Below are 16,996 nucleotides of genomic sequence, written 5' to 3'. Positions count from 1 at the left end.
TGCATCATCTAGAGAATTATGTTGGCATCACTGGAACTGCTCTTTCATGGTTCAGATCATATCTGTCTAGATTAAATTTTGTTTTCCACATCAACTGCACTTAAGATCCTGTTATGGTCAATTATGGTGTACAGCAGGGTTCCTCCCTTGGCCCTATTCTCTTTTCCATTTACATGCTGCCTTTCGGAAATCTTATTCATAAATCTGGTATAGGTTTTAATTCCTACGCAGATGATACTCAATTATACATCTCCATTGAACCTAAAAATCACCTCCAAATACAAAACTTAGAGACATGCTTATCTGCAGTCAAAGGCTGGATGACATAAAATGTTCTTCTCTTGAATCCTTATAAGACAGAGATGATCATTCTAGGTCCAAACAAATCTGACTCTGTACAATAATTTCTCCCTTAATTTTGATAGTTTCAGAGTATCTCAGAGTCCCTTCATTAAGAATCTTGGTGTTATGTTCGATCCTGACCTTTCATTTGAAACACACATTAACAGTATTACAAAAACTGCCTTTTATCACCTGCGGAATATAGCTAAAACGTCCCATGCCAGATGCTGAGACACTCATCCATGCTTTTGTCTCTTCTAGAGTTGCTTGTTCAAAATGCTGCCGCAAGACTACTAACCAAGACCAGAAAGTATGATCACATAACCCCCATTCTAAAAAAAACAGCAAGTAGTTGGGCTTTCTCCTACCGAGCACCATCGCTATGGAACGGTCTGCCAGTAGGGATAAGAGATGCTGACTCTGTTGAATCCTTTAAAAGCTTAAAACACAACTGTTTTCTTTAACATATGACCAGACCAAGTCTAGTTGGTCATGGGACAATGACCCACTGATATGATGTTATTGCATTTTGCATTTAATTAATCTACTTGTGGTTTTTGTATTAATTATGCTACATTTTACGGTTTTAATTACTTCTTATTTAAATGTTGTTATTCATTGAGTGTACATTTTATTGTATTTCTTTTGACCACTGCTTTTATCTTTTTGTTTTGTGAAGGCATTTGAGGCATGCTGTGCGATATTGGGCTATAAATAAATAAAACTTGACTTGACCCCTACAATCACTGTTAGCTGCTGTATTATTAGGGTTCCACTGCAAAGCAGGGAACCCTATTATAATTGCTGGAATTCCTATTATTCCTATGATTGTTGTTATAATTTTCCCCCGTGTTTTGCTCAATAACTCGGCCATACATTCATAACTTTTTGTTTATTTTGGCATATAGATAGTCCCGGTCAACTGCTACTGGGATACAAAAAATGGTACCGATTGGCCCATAGGGGGCGCTATAATAAGCTCTCAAAGTCTAAGGCTCAGGCCCGCCATCCTGTTAGTCGGAGAGTTCTGAAACTTGGTGCACGTATGTATCTGATCATGCTGAATATTTTTGCCAATGGGACCCATAGGCGGCTCCTTTAAAAAAAAAAAAAATCCGCCATTTTGGATTTTTTGAAAACCTTTCAAAAATCAAACCAAATTTGGTATGCAGGCTTATTTGTTATTGACCATTGAATTTTTCACCTTCGGCACAAAAAGTTCAAATGATTGTAAAATCATGTCACAGTAATCCATCAGCTTGAAATACAGTATGTAAGGGTGGTCAGAAATGTCATATTAAAACAGCCTGTCAAACCATATAATATGTTGAGATTTCAGGAAATTACAGCCCTTTGAATCTGTTGCTATTTTATAACGAAGACTCCATTTCCCATAATTGCTTGGGTTTTCTTATGAACAAGTCAGAATGACACAAAATTTGGTATGCAGGCTTCTTAGACTAGGAAACTAGGACTAGGAATCATTAAAAAAAATAATGGAGTTATTGACCAATACAGTGGAACCCGTTCCTTTGCTGCCACGCGGCTATATTTATTATTATTTCGGTTTTTGTGGGTGTTCCCTGTCTTTAACGACTGTCTCTGTTTGATGTCAGAGCTGATTGGCGGGAAGAGAAGCATCTGGCGGAGGAGGAGAGGAACATTGTCGGCCATTTTGTCTCAGTTCAGGACAACTGTGTTGAATTTGGTGTTCACCATTAAGGAGGAAAGATGAATTCTTCAGAAGGGGTGAGAAAAATTGTGTGCCATTACATTAGCCTATTAACTTATTTATCTGTTATATGACAAAACATATGATTGCTAATTCTCTCTCTCTCTCTCTCTCTCTCTCTCTCTCTCTCTCTCTCTCTCTCTCTCTCTCTCTCTCTCTCTCTCTCTCTCTCTCTCTCTCTCTCTCTCTCTCTCTCTCTCTCTCTCTCTCTCTCTCTCTCTCTCTCTCTCTCTCTCTCTCTCTCTCTCTCTCTCTCTCTCTCTCTCTCTCTCTCTCTCTCAGCCCAGTACCTCAGCTGCTGCTGTTGTCCAGGTCTGAATTAAATTAAAATGCTATGACATCACAGTGAACATGTGATTCCATATATTTATTGTTATGTGGAATATGTTATGATAGCACATATGATACTACACAGTACATACCACAAGATATATGCATTGTGTCAGTTATGATATGGTTTCATAGCTGATAGTATTAGTAGTAATAAGTTAAGTACTAAGTAGTAATTAAGTGTTAAACCTATTAGCTAGCACACACCCCCCCCTCTCATCTCTTTCCTGATCTCTCTCTTTATATCTTTCTTTCTCTATGAAACAGATGGACACCAATGGACCCAAACATCACTGCTGTCAACAGTGTGACAAAGCATTCACAAGACTTAAAAACTTAAAGGAACATCAGAGGGTTCATACAGGAGAGAAACCTTACTCCTGTCAGCAGTGTGGGAAATCTTTCAGTCAGTCAGGTAACCTAAGAGGACACCAGCGCATCCACACTGGAGAGAAACCATACTGGTGTGACCAATGTGGGAAGCATTTCAGTCGGTCAAATGCATACAGGGAACACCAGCGTATCCACACTGGAGAGAAACCATACCACTGTGAACAATGCGGGAAGAGTTTCAGTCAGTCGAGTACATACAGACGACACCAGCGTATCCACACTGGAGAGAAACCATATTGGTGTGACCAATGTGGGAAGAGTTTCAATCAGTTACAAAATTACAGGCAGCACCAGCGTAGCCACACTGGGGAGAAACCATACCACTGTGACCAATGTGGACGAAGTTTCACTCATTCAAGTACATACAGTCAACACCTGCGTATTCACACTGGAGAGAAACCATACTGGTGTACACAGTGTAAGAAAAACTTCACTCAGTTAGTTCAGCTGAACAGACACCGGTGCGTCTGAACTGCAGTGTGGACCAAACTTCTCTCTGTGCTGTTTCTGTGATCTGTGATGTTTTATTTTTTTATGTTGTGTCCTGGTAAACGATAAAGTCAACACTAAAGTTTTTCAGTTTTCCAGGAAGTAAAAGTAATGATATTCTGATATAAAATATACAAATACAATAAAATATTCCAATTTTTGCAAAAAAAATTGTAAAATAGATCATTTTTTATTTCAGTGTTTTTGGAAGATGTTTTTTTTTTTTTTTTAAATATCTTTCAGCTCTATCTAATATTTGTTCTTTTTGGAAAAGCTTAAGTGTTACTATCCACATTAATGAAACTGTTAAACGGGTTATGTCAGTAAATTTCATGGTTGCTTCATTAGGGGCCGGGCAGCTCTTCAGATGCTTTTTCTCAAAAACTGTAAAACTAATTAAACCTATCTCCTCCCACATTTTTTGCTCAACTTGCACTAAACCTGCTACACATGCATCTTCAGACTGTCTTCCACAAACGATCCAGCCAGATTTTTGAATTATCTAAAATTGGGCCCTCAGTGCATCAAAATGTTTTACTGTAAACGATACTGTGAACAGCTACTGCAAAATCTCCAATGTTTATGACAAAAAATGACAAAAGTTTGCTGGTAAATGAAGTGGAATATTTCATAATTGTATCTCAAAAAATTATTATTATTTTTTTTTTACAGTATTTTGAATTCTATCCTCATGTAAACTATTGCAGTCAATGGAAATAGAGCATCTTTAAACATAGTTTTTTGGCTTATGGAGCATTCAATCTTTGTAAAAAAAAAAGTGTTTGCCCACTTTTCAGGTAGCTCAACTCCACAGGGACTTGGTAGCAAAGGTTGTGAGCTCGAGTCCCGGGTGTGAATTTGAGACACATGATTTCAAAGATATTTTAATGATAATTATGGGCTGGGCTGTTCTGCTGATGGACCCTCATGTATTTGTCATTTGTCTTCCTCTTCCTCATCTTCTTCCTCTTCTTCTGATTCTTCTTCCTCCTCTTCATCAAAATGCCCGGCCCCGACTCACTGCTGTGCAGCAGTGTTGCTTTATGCTATTAAAGCTACAGTGACAGATATACAAGTGTTGCATTGTATACACACACATGTAAATTTCAATTCAATTTAAGGGGAGAAACACTTGATTGAAGCACTTTATTGATACCTTTGGGGAAATGCAGGTGCCACAGCAGCAATTGACGGACAATGCCAAAGAAGTAAAGAATGTCAAGTGCAGGTAATAAAGAAATAAAGGAAATAGCTACTGACATAGAATAAAGGTAGTCAACATAATATACAACAATAGAAATAATGCAAATATATGCAATTCGGATAGTTCCATGGATATATTCCTAAGGTACATAGTATCCCTGTGCAAGAGTCATGAACTTAGTTAAGTACTGGTCCCTGAAAAGCTTTAAAAGATCTGGGTTATTCTACTTACACCAAGCTCTATCAAGCCTGTGTTTGCCCTGCTGCTGGGGCTTGGGGTTAAAAAGTTGGGGAATGCGAACAGGTTCCTAAAAGAGCCATCAGATACTTTTTGGGAGTTTGCCCCGATCCAGGAGACCTGAGGCGGGATCCTTGTGGACTGTGTTGGGCGGGATGTGTGAGCAGACCGTGGAATGGACTATCGAACATGAGTGATGACAGACTTTTGTAAAACGCTCATGTAGGAAACACAGAGCATATTCACACCTCATTTTGTTTCATTTAGTCTATTCCACTGTTCCACTGGTCTATTCCACTAGTAAACAATCATGGAAAATGACACTTTAACATCGTTCAGCGGTTAGCGTTAGCAACTCTGAACATCCGCTTTGTCTCGCTACTGCCTTCAAAATAAAAGTCTCTTGTCTCACGGCCTCGACTTCATCTTTGTTCACTAATAGTACCTAATAGTGGTAAAATGAGGTGGCATCAATAACATGTTTAATGAAAGTTTTCCTGATCAAATGGATCATAATTTCTGAAGCTTATTTCTGTCATAGCAAGTAAAAAAAAACCAACACAAAATCACAATGAAATCCTGAAGTGTGTTTTATTGTTAACATGGTTGTCGGGGCCTTTAGTCGTTTATCATCCTACAAATGAGGAAGAAATGTCTTCAGATCAGATCTGAAGTGAAAATCAAACATGAAAGGACCACACTGTCATACTGTCAGGGTCTTGAGTGTCTGGATTTTCTCGTGCAAATCCATTTGTAGGACAGCCGGCACCATCACTTCCCTGTGTTCCCCTTCATGTGTTCTTCAGGAGCGGGTGGCTGACACACAGACACATTACTACAACAAATACTGCAATCACTGAACCCCCTAAAGCAGGGCTATTCAATTACAAATTCAATTGGGCCAGATTTTAAAACCAGGAAATGTAGATGGGCCAGAGACAGAGACATATTTTCAGAAAAAGTGGGGGTCGTCTTTTATTCGAGGACGAGACAAACGTGTTCACAACATCAGACATTATTTTTGAATGGATAAAAATAAAATAAAGTACCGGTGTAAAACCGACTCCTACACAGAGTGTTGCATTATGGGTTGTTTGTAGCCTTAGTGTTGCTAGGCTAGCGAGTGTCTTCCAGTCTGTTTATAGAGATTCTGTCGGAGTCAGTCAGTCAGAAGTGTTTCGTTAGTCCAGTTTAACCTGCAGGAGCTTCTGAGGCTCGTGTGACGTGTTTTTCTGCCACAGAGGAAAATAAACTCATGACGAGTGAAAACAAGTGTTAAAATATTAAAATTGCTATTAAAACAGCCGATAGTTCAGGCTCGCTGGGCCACTCGGAGGTTGCTTCTGGGCCGGATGTGGCCCGCGGGCCGCCAATTGAATAGGCCTGCCCTAAAGCATGTATAGTACTTACTTGAATACCCACAGCAGCGCAGCCGTTGTTTAATTAAAACTATTAATACTAATTACTACTAACAGAAATATGCCACACAGAGTCACGACTAAATAGTGGTTTCTATGCTACATTGCAATATGGATCCATTTTGCTTCTATGAAAATACCTTACTGTCATTTCTGTGGATGGAAACAGAACATGAACGTGGAAAAAAAACCAGAGCAGTTAGAAAAAAAACTTGCATGTTAGGTTTGAGTGTCAAGAAATCAACACAATGAGCTTTCAGACAATAAAACCCCCACTTCAGTTTAAACAAAGATGCTCTAAACCAGTGATTCTCAACTTTTTTCATATCAAGGACCCCCTAATTTAGTCCACATTAGAGCCATAGACCCCCATTTGATGAGATTTTGTCTCTGACTTAAATCTGAGAATATTTTTATTGTCAGATATGATTTTGTCCAGAATTCCATGACTATCTGTACTGTAGGCAGAGAGATAACAGAGAAACTGTGGCCAAAATATTCTTCCTTATACATTCTCTAATTGTGTTAAACTCATTTGCTGCATGTCCTCCCCTCTCTCACACTGTCTCTATCAATAAAGCATAAAATGCCTAAAATAAATATTTAAAAAAGAAAAAAAAAATAGTGGTTTCTATGCTACATTGCAATATGGATCCATTTGCAAGTGAAAAAAAGATGACGCCTTTTTTTTCACTTGGTCACTTTTTTCACTATGTAAATAAATATCTATTTTTGCATCAAACGAGCCTCAACAGTTTCTTATTCATTTTGAAAACACTGCTGTCTCGCTAAATACATCTCCAGTGTTCAGTCAAAACTTTGCTGTCATGGTAGATGAAGTGTGTAAAATCTCATAATTGTATCTCAAAAACGGAATTTTTGACAGTATTTTGAATTCTATCCTCATGTAAACTATTGCAGTCAATGGAAATAGAGCATTTTATTTATTTATTTATCTTTATGAACTTTGTTTATTGATTTTTAAACACAAATTGACAATAATTTAAAGCGCTTGTGACACAGTGGTACAGTAAAAAAACAAAAACAACATACAATACAAAATAGTGCATTTTAGACATCAGTTTTAATTTATGGAGCAATAAATCTTTGTTAAAAAATAAATAAATACAGACATCTGTATGTTATCCAAGTATGCAAATTCTCAGAATTCTTTCTTGAATACTGAATTATTTACACTAGTTTAAAATCCCCATCCCCATTTCTCAGGAAGGTCAACTCAGTCACAACTTGCCGTTGGTGGCGAAGGTTGTGAGTTCGAGTCCCGGCTGATGCTGAATGAATGTACTTGAGCCTATTCACACATTTTACTGTTTGCTGTTATTAGAGACACATGATTCCAAAGATATCTTAGCGATAATCACGGGGCCGGGCAGTTCTGCCGATGGACCGTCATGTATTTGTCATTTGTCTTCCTCCTCTTCCTCTCCTTCTTCCTCTTCCTCCTCAAAATGCCCGGCCCTGACTCACCGCTGTTCCCCTGTCGTACTGACTGTCCCTGTTTGATGATGTCAGAGCTGATTGGCGGGAAGAGAAGCGTCTGGCGGAGGTGGAGAGGAATTTTTTTTCTCGCCCATTTTGTCTCAGTTCAGGACAGCTGTGTTGAATTTGGTGTTCGCCATTAAGGAGGCAAGATGAATTCTTCAGAAGAGGTGAGAAAAAAATCACTGTTGTTAACAATGTTAATCTGTTTGTTAATGTTAATATTTATTTGATATACAGTATGACAGTGCATTTGATTGCTGTTTATTTTCTCTCTCTCCCTCTCTCCATTTGGCCAACTATTTCCCCACTCTTCGTTAGAATGGCGCAAGAAATAAAACAAAATTCTTTAATTGATACGAATATACAAATTATCAGTAAAGCATCAGAATTTAACACACCATTCACAATCCACCCTGATCAAACCGGTTTCATCAAAGGTAGGCATTCATACAACAACACACGCAGACTGTTCAACCCTAATCCACCATACAACCCAGAATAGAACAGAAACAATAATAAGAAAGAAAAGGTCCGGAACAGGTGTGATGAAGCTGCTCTTTGGTCGGGAACACAAAAGTTCAAAAAAAAAGAAAAAAGAAGAAAGGTCCAAGGCTCTCTTCTGGAAAAAAAAAAAAAGTTTAAAAGCCTTTATTCAGATGGTTATTTCATGGTGAAATTCTTAAAGACACAGACGGAGCTTGTGCGTGTTAAAACAGAACCGGGTTAGAAAAGTGTGTAGAAAAGTGGAATAAAGTGGAATAAAACACCAACACTGCCACCAGTCCACCTGTTATTGTTTGTTGCACAGTTAAATAAAAAAAAAAAAAAAAAAAAATATATATATATATATATATAAAAAAAACAAAAAAAAACTGTGATAGAAACACTGGCATAGTGTTGATTTACACAGATCCTTTAATGAAGTAAGAGAAGAAAAAGTTACTGCCAGAAGATCTTAGATGAGCCCCAAATGCCCCCAAAAGTTGAAAACATTTCTGTTTTCATGTGCCTACGATTAGGGATAGTATGTATTTGTATTTTCTTTTTATTTCTTATTTTTTAATTATATTACTCTCTTTTAACTACTATTTTATGTACTTTGTACTTTCTTTTAATTACATATGGATGTTCCTTTTGCTTTTATGTATGTAAAGCACACTGAATTGCCCTGTGTACGAAATGTGCTATATAAATAAACTTGCTTGCTTGCCTACAGTGTTTATGGTGCATTCCACTGGAAGTCTAAATCGTTCCGGTGTCTTCTCGGGAAAACATGGAAGCAGCAGCCTTGACCCGTTTTCATACAGCAAAGACTTCTGTCTAGCAACGAAACGCAAGTCAACAGAATTACGTTACAAATGGAAAGTACAGATATTAAGATTTTTAAGTACAGATTGATGCTGTGACGTCAGCTGTGTTTATGTCGGACAACTCGGGCGGAAATAATTTTGTCCGAGTTTCCGACTGGGAGCTGGGAAAGGAGCGACTACTGATTTGTTCCAAAATGTCTTTCGTGATCAATAGTACTTGGATATTTGGGGCAGTTGACAATTTAAACCCAACACACACACACACACACACACACACACACACACACACTCAATACAATATTTGTCCTCCAGTCTCAAACTCCTTTCTCCACCTTTGTTCCTGTCTGAATCAGTCTGAGGAAAACCGAGCGGGAAACTTCTTTTCTCTCTTTGTTCTTCTCTCATCAACCGTAGGCCGCCATGTTGCTTTACAAGCGTGATACTACACCCACCCATGATGCATTGCGCGAACGGGTTGAAGATGGAACGGAGCGTCTTGAAATGGTGACGTCACTGAGTCCAGCCAGGCTGTTTTTTTTTGCCTGTAATGTTTGTCTATATCAGCAAATTGACAGTCGCTGTTGTAATAATTGTAATATCCTGCTGTCCTTTGTGGTTTGAAATATTAATAAAGTTATTCAAAAGGCTTTCATGAGTTTTTTCTATTCCATAATAGAATTTCCATGTAATGTGAGGCGGTGACTCTGAATCAATACCAGAAATTATTACTACACTGGACATATAGGACACACCTCTTTATATTGGATTTTTGTGCTTTAGAGTCACTGCATCACATTACATGGAAGCTATTGAAATAAAACATGAATTTTCCATAAAAATATTGATATAAAATACAAGAAGCACTAAAATCCAATATGAAGAGGTGTGTCCGATGTTGACGTTATGTCACCAGCTACAGAAAATAAATTTGAAGGTTATCCACGGACGATTACTGTAACAATTAATTTCATTACACACAACAAAACTCCATGACTTTTACAAAACTTTCAAGGATTTTACTAATTCCATGACTTTTCCAGGTTTTCCATGACCGTGGGAACCCTGGCTCTTCTAATGACAATTTCATATGAACATAAATTGTGGCTCTGTAGGCTGTTTCAGCTGTATGGTTTCTCCTGACAAGAAGTGGATTTCACCTATCAACAGCCCAAGTGGCTTCCTAGTGATGTCATCAGCGAGGTTAGATCTGTTGGGGTGACATACTACATACAACATACAACATACAACATACTACATACTACATTACATCACACTATTAGTCCACAACATTTTGTTAAACTGTGGGATTTTTATCTAAAGTACCTCGCAGAACCAGGAGAGGAGAGATCTTTAGTATGGGAATGGAACCCACAACCTGCCAGTGGTAGTGCCTTGCTCTACCCACTGAGCTTTATAAGTGTGTGTGTGTGTGTGTGTGTGTGTGTGTGTGTCCTGTTCACAGTAACTATAGCTACAACAACAAAGAGCCATGGAGCAACAATTACATATATCAACATAACCTGTTTATTAACAGTTTTGTGAATATGGATATTAAAGCTTAAGAATTTCCAAAATTTTGGGATGTTCAACTACAGCCAGAACCCTTAATCATCTTAGGCTGAAACTCTGGGAAGATTAACCATAAAACAACAACATTTCCTTTCCTATTGTCTTATGATGGCTTAGAGACTCCAGAGGGGTTTTCCAGAAAGACGGTTTAAGAAATCCTAAACTAAATTCTGAATTCTGACTTGAGAGCTAGACACGGCACAGCGGGAATGTTCGGTTCCAGAACAACTGATTCCAATTTCAGTGATCGGGCTCGATCAGCTCAGGATAGGTTGAGACTGAACTATGAAGCCATCCTCAATCGAGGACTGAAAATAGGATTAATCATGGATTTAGAGTCGAGAAGCAGATCAGATCGTCATATTTCACTCCAGCCGAACAAGAAATATCAATGACAGCTTATAGTGAATTTGTTTGTGACCTTTTTTTATTTTTAATTTAGGTGTAGGCCTAATCCAGGCAGCATTAAAAAAAAGTATAAAAAACATAATTCAAACTCGTAGGATTTTATTTTCTTAGTAGCAGCCTAAATGTAGACCTAGAGTTATTTGACTTCCACACTGTATCTAATTGGAAGAAGGCTGAGGCCCGTACAGCAGGTGGGGGTCCCGCCACCTTTCACAGCAGCAGAGGAGCTGGCCTTCACTCACTCTGAACAGAGGCAGACAGATAACTGATGGCATGAAGGAGCTCATCAGAGCAAATACCCCCAGGACACACTCGCCTACATAAAGGGGAAGTTTATCACATTCATAATAAACACGTATCTCTTCTCTCTTAACTCTATACAGAGGTGAGGGGAAAATGTGAGGCTGAAGAAGCTATTCTGATAAATTATCGACTCTTTTAAAAACGGTAACGCTCGCGATGATATATGCTACAGGTGGGTGTGATGAAATATATCACGGTCCCTCTCTGGACGTAAAGCCCGGTGAATAATTTGAGCTTCCATGCCATCTTCCGTGTGGGCGGGACAGTGGCGGACTCAGGATTAAGATGGACATTATGTTATTAGGCGATCCAGATTAAAAGTAAAACCACACCTCTATGATAAAAACACACAGGGAACTATAAAGCTTTAAAATGTTTATTTCACAAACACCTCCGAAGTAAAACACAGGAACTACATCTAGTAATGCATCATTGGTAAAACTCAATCTTTACAACTTCAAAAAAAGCTTTCTGCATTACCTATCTCACACACTGCAGTAGGGTGTCAGGGTTACAGCTCAGACTGTATTAAGCCCCCTGACATCTGAACATTCTAGAGGGGGTGTGGCTAAAACTGAAAACTTAAATGGAGGGAATAGATTTTAAGATAAGTTTTTAACAATGGGAATGAGTATTTTAAACTTTACTGTGTCATCGTTGGCAACAATTTACTTTGTCTTTTACTCTCAAATGCAGTTAACCTAACATAACCTAACCTAAAGGGTTCACAGAAAAATAAAAAACAGGGACAGTGCAGATGAGATTACATCAAAATGCTAGCTAGATATTAGCCGAACTTATCGGCTCCTTGCAGAAACGCAGAAAAGATTTGTTAGTGGCCATACAATGTGTTTTGAATGTAAGCAGGGTTTGAGAGGTCAATTCAAAATCTTATCAAAGTATTTGGCGGCACCCACTTTGGGAAAGCCTGGCCTAGAGAGGGCGTGTTGTAGGGGAGACTGTGGGGCACTTCATCGCGTTTTCTCACTTGGAAGAACATCTAAGAGGGCACTTCATGAGTTTTTCCATCAGAAAGGCACCTGTAGGGAACCTCAAGTTTATCCCATTGTAAGGGCATCTATATGGCACCATATCACATTTTCTCCACTGGAGGGGCATCCAATAGGAAACCTCCCCACATTCTCACTCATGTAGGGACACCTACATGTTTGTAAACCTGCCCTAGTTGAACTGACCTAGTTATTAGATCTGGATAACCTGCCAATCCTGCTTTCTGGAATGCTCCTCTGCTCACATCATGGAAGAAAATACAGGTCCCCACACCCAAACAGTGGCTTAATGATTTGACTAATACTTTACATTTAGAATTAGATACATTCTTAAAGACAAAGTCTCAGATTGGGAAAAGATTGAGGCTCCTTTCATGCATTACCTAACCAATGTAAAACCTTAATTATTAGCATTCTACATGATATCCTTTAATTAGATGACAATGGGAGAGAGGAGAGTGGGTGGGTGGGTTGTCCTATCACCGTCTAATTGTTGTGTATTTTTTTTTTTTACTTATTTGTATGTTTCTATATTCATACATACATCATGATATATGGATGTCTGTTAAATTGCTCAATTAAAAATCATTGACAGAAAACTTGAAAGAAAAAGATTTCCCCAAAAAACAAACGATACAAATTTACGGAAGAGGATTAGGGCCACCAAAAAAAAAAAAGTTGTCAGGTGAAAAAAAAAAAAAAAAAAAAAAAAGTCAGAATTCTGAGATTAAAGTCAGAACTCAAATAAATTTTTCACATGTGGCCCTAATCCTCTTCCATACAAATTAATGATAAAAAAAAAAAAAAACACCAAATAAAACACAAAACCAGAATGAAATATAACAGCATCTTGAGAAAAAATACATTTGACAATTAAAAATCTTGTATAAAACTGTGAAAGAGTAGAATATACAAACATTTTCCTTAATGTTCACACTTTAACATAGGAACTTTAACATAACGTATATTAGTCACATGAAATGACAAATGAAAATGAATTTTTAGATAATTTTAACTACCTCTAATTTACCTAATCCACCTATTTTACAATTTGTGGCAAAATTATTAACTTTTTTTGCTTTATTTTATTTTTAAATCAAAGCCTCATTCCTTTCACTTCCTGGAAAATAGAACATCTTAAGTGGTGAATTCATCGTTTACCAGGAGGGAAAAAAATCCAACCAATAAAACATCACAGATTTTTGAACGACCCCCCCCCCCCCTGCCATCAAATAAAATTGCCTTTCTCTACTTAACAGATCTCCCATTGGGTTACGGTTTTGAATGATCCCTCCTTGCGTTATGTCCCGTCCCAACATCCTGTTTCAACAGGAAATACATTAAGGAAGAAAGATATCAAAATTCCATTTCATAGTGGGGAAAATAACGTGTTTGAACATCAACACATTTTCACCTGTGTCAAAGTTCTCCAACAGTGTTAAAGATTGACTTTAAAAGTTTTCAAAAGCTTACATAAAAATCAAAATGTCAAAATGCATGTGGAATCTTATTAAAATAGTTTGGACAACAAAGAACTAACATTTGGTTTAACAAATAATGGGGGTATGTGTGTGTGTATGTGTGTGTGTGTGTGAGACAGAGTAAACCCAACTGTAATTTAAAGTCCAGGGACTCGCACATGGATAACAGAGTTAGCAGGATACACCTGCTAGCATCACGTTGGCCTGGGTGAATAAAACAACGTACGATGAGTTCAGTTCGGAGTTCAGTTTGGTGTTGTGACCTGAACACTTGAGCTTCCTGCGTTGGTTGGACAGAGAGAAGCTTGTTCCTCCTGCAGACAGTAGGAGGCGCTCTGCAAACACTTTCAGATGCACCGGTGTCTCTTCAAGTGACGCAAGTAAGTGAAGTTTTGCTTACACTGGTCACACCAGTATGGTTTCTCTCCAGTGTGAAGACGCTGGTGTTCCCTGTGCGCACTCGACTGACTGAAACTCTTCCCACATTGGTCACAGTGGTATGGTTTCTCCCCGGTGTGAATACGCTGGTGTTCCCTGTACGCATGTGCATGACTGAACCTCTTCCCACATTGGTCACAGTGGTATGGTTTCTCCCCAGTGTGAATCCGCTGGTGTTCCCTGTATGCATGTGCATGACTGAAACTCTTCCCACACTGGTCACAAGTGTATGGTTTCTCTCCAGTGTGGATACGCTGGTGTGCCTTATATGTACTCGGATCACTGAACCTCATCCCGCAATGTTCACACCTGTATGGTTTCTCTCCAGTGTGAGTACGCTGGTGTTGCTGGTATGCACGTTGATCAGTGAAACTCCTCCCACATTGTTCACAGAGGTATGGTTTCTCTCCAGTGTGGACACGCAGGTGTCTTGTTAGATTACCTGACTGACTGAAAGCTTTCCCACACTGCTGACAGGGGTAAGGTTTCTCTCCTGTGTGAACTCTCAGATGCTCCTTTAACGTTTGAAGCATTGTAAATGCTTTGTCACACAGGTGACAGCGGTGACGTTTGGGTCCCTTGGTGTTTCTCTGTTTCCATAGAGAAAGATAAAAAGAAAGATCAGGACAGAGACAGAACGAGAGTGGGGGGGGGGGGGGGGGTAGTGGATCTAGTAAATAGGTTTAACAGTTCATTACTACGTCTGAATACTGTAATACTATTAGCTATGAAACTATTTGATAAGTAGGTATGTAGTAGGTATGTACTGTGTAGTATCATCTGTACTATCATAACATATCCCACATAATACAATCATAGACTGTAAAAAAAGATGGACGTAGTGAGTGTGACATCACCCACGGGTTTCTGAAGAGCCGTTTTGAAGCCAAAAGTTCGGGTCTACGAGTTTCTGGAGCCGGAGCAGCTAGCGCGAGACCGGGGGTTTTCCCACAGAGCCGCCTGCTATTGGTCCGTGGTCGGCGAGCTGCGTGATCACTGGACAGGCGACCTGTCAGTCACTCGGAAAACAGCCCCGTTTTATAACCATAATATTTTGTTAATGACGCCGTTATTTTGAAAATCGCCATATGGACACATATTAGAAGAAGTGAAATTAGCTACTGAGACCATAATCTCTTCTCCCAAAAAATTATTGACTTTATATTTTGAGTGAGAAATTGAGCCGTGGTCCCATAGACATGAATGGAGTTGGGAGGGATTTAGAGTCTTTTTGGAGCCGACCCCAGTGGACGTTAGAGGAACTGCAGCTTTCAGACACTTCTTATTGGCTTCAGAATTCACCCGTGGGTTTGGCCGCTTAAATACAATAGATATATGGCATCATATGTACATTTCATCCATACCTGGACAACAGCAGCAGCTGAGGTACTGGGCTGAGGAAGGAGAGAGAGAGAGAGAGAGAGAGAGTAATTAGAGACAAACTCGTGATCTCATCACTAATTTCCAAACAGACAAGCTAACTAACAGGCGAATGTTACCAACAGATTAACATCAACGTTACAACAGTGATATTTTTCCTCACCTCTTCTGAAGAACTCATCTTGCTTCGTTAGTGGCAACAGCTGTACTGAACGGAGACAAGATGGCCGACAACGTTCCTCTCTGCCTCCGCTGGATGATTGTCTTCTCACCAATCAGCTCTGACATCATCAGAGATAGTCAGTAAGACAGAGAACACCCACAAAAACAGCAATAATAATAATAATAATAATAATATAGCTGCAAACAGTGATTGTAGGGACCAAGCAGTTAAATGAAGACTTTCATCTATTGTTGTGAAGAGCGGCGCTGAAGGGGTTAATGCTTTGAATGGTGATTTACTTGGCGGTCTTTATTATTATCTTTGTCATATAATTCCAGCAACCACAATTATAAATATGTGGCTGTTTCTTTATAATTGTAAGAATATTCTTTGTTTACTTCCATTCATGCATATCTATTTGGTGGTAATTATGATTATTGACAATTCATCTTTGGCACGTCTATGTGTTTTCTTTTTTCCTTTATTTAGAGCCAACCAGCCAACAATCAACTATCACCATTTCAACTCAGCAATAATTGTGTAATAACTGAACTGGACCCAATCCTTTTTGCTCATTTTGCCTGACGGACACCCGCTGTGTTTATCCTCCTGGAAATCAGTACAAACTTTCACACGGTCCTTCGAGCAGGAACTGATAAATGCAATGGATGGAGCACAAAGGAAATCCAGCAGGCAGCCTCAACCCCCCTCACATTTGGCATACTATGACTATAAAACCAAATAGGCTGGTTACAATTACAGGCCCTCAAGTCTCCAACCACCTCACTTAGACCCAAATAGTCAAGAAGCATCAGTGGCAGCAGCAACTGCTCATTCTCATCAAACAGATAGCAATCAGATAAGCTCCCCAGTACAATTCAAACAATCTCGCTTCAATGAAGAGTGACACTGATGAACTGAGACGAATGATGATCCATCTCGGACATTCTATGCCGGCCTTAGGAGACCGGCTACCTCAAACCTCTCTACTCCTCGGCCCAAGCCACTCCGGCCCGTACCCATCCTCCGTCCGAGTTTGACCGTTCCCGTCAAGTTGGTCAGCCACTGGTGAAGGACCTTTGTGCATGCTCGAGTCAGCATGAGTCTCAGCCTTCCCCCACCACCTGGGTCTATGCTGGCCCAGCTCAGCCCCCCCCCCAGCCTGATCCTGCCTCCCAGTTTTATGAGCCCCAAGCTAATCTCCATGTGCAGTCCTTGTCCTCCTCAGCCTACAAACCCAACACCATAACCCAAGGTCTAATTCACATCAGTCATCAGTCCAGCCT

At 39.3% G+C, this 16,996-nt stretch overlaps 2 protein-coding genes across 2 annotated transcripts in view; one reads left to right on the top strand and one right to left on the bottom strand.

Annotated features, from left to right (window-relative positions):
* The window catches only part of LOC139664273 (zinc finger protein 850-like), a 37,377-nt gene extending 32,257 nt beyond the window's left edge, over window positions 1-5,120 (top strand). The window contains exon 7 of the mRNA XM_071543046.1: window positions 2,711-5,120. Coding sequence (XP_071399147.1) covers window positions 2,711-3,268 — 558 coding nt within the window. The 3' untranslated portion in view covers window positions 3,269-5,120. The remainder of the gene's footprint in view (window positions 1-2,710) is intronic.
* Window positions 1-15,745, bottom strand: part of LOC139664272 (zinc finger protein 850-like) — a 67,253-nt gene extending 51,508 nt beyond the window's left edge. The window contains exons 1-3 of the mRNA XM_071543045.1: window positions 15,711-15,745; window positions 15,532-15,561; window positions 14,190-14,757 (exon numbers count right to left, since the gene is read on the bottom strand). Of these exons, the coding sequence (XP_071399146.1) occupies window positions 14,190-14,757; window positions 15,532-15,561; window positions 15,711-15,728 (616 nt within the window). The 5' untranslated portion in view covers window positions 15,729-15,745. The remainder of the gene's footprint in view (window positions 1-14,189; window positions 14,758-15,531; window positions 15,562-15,710) is intronic.
* Between the last annotated feature and the right edge of the window lie 1,251 nt (window positions 15,746-16,996).

This window comes from Centroberyx affinis, unplaced genomic scaffold (assembly GCF_046629955.1).
Source record: "Centroberyx affinis isolate AG114_WGS23_722 - 3 ecotype Tasmania unplaced genomic scaffold, CSIRO-AGI_Caff_v1 ptg004211l_1, whole genome shotgun sequence".
Taxonomy (NCBI): domain Eukaryota; kingdom Metazoa; phylum Chordata; class Actinopteri; order Beryciformes; family Berycidae; genus Centroberyx; species Centroberyx affinis.
This window is presented reverse-complemented; position numbering and strand designations above follow the sequence as displayed.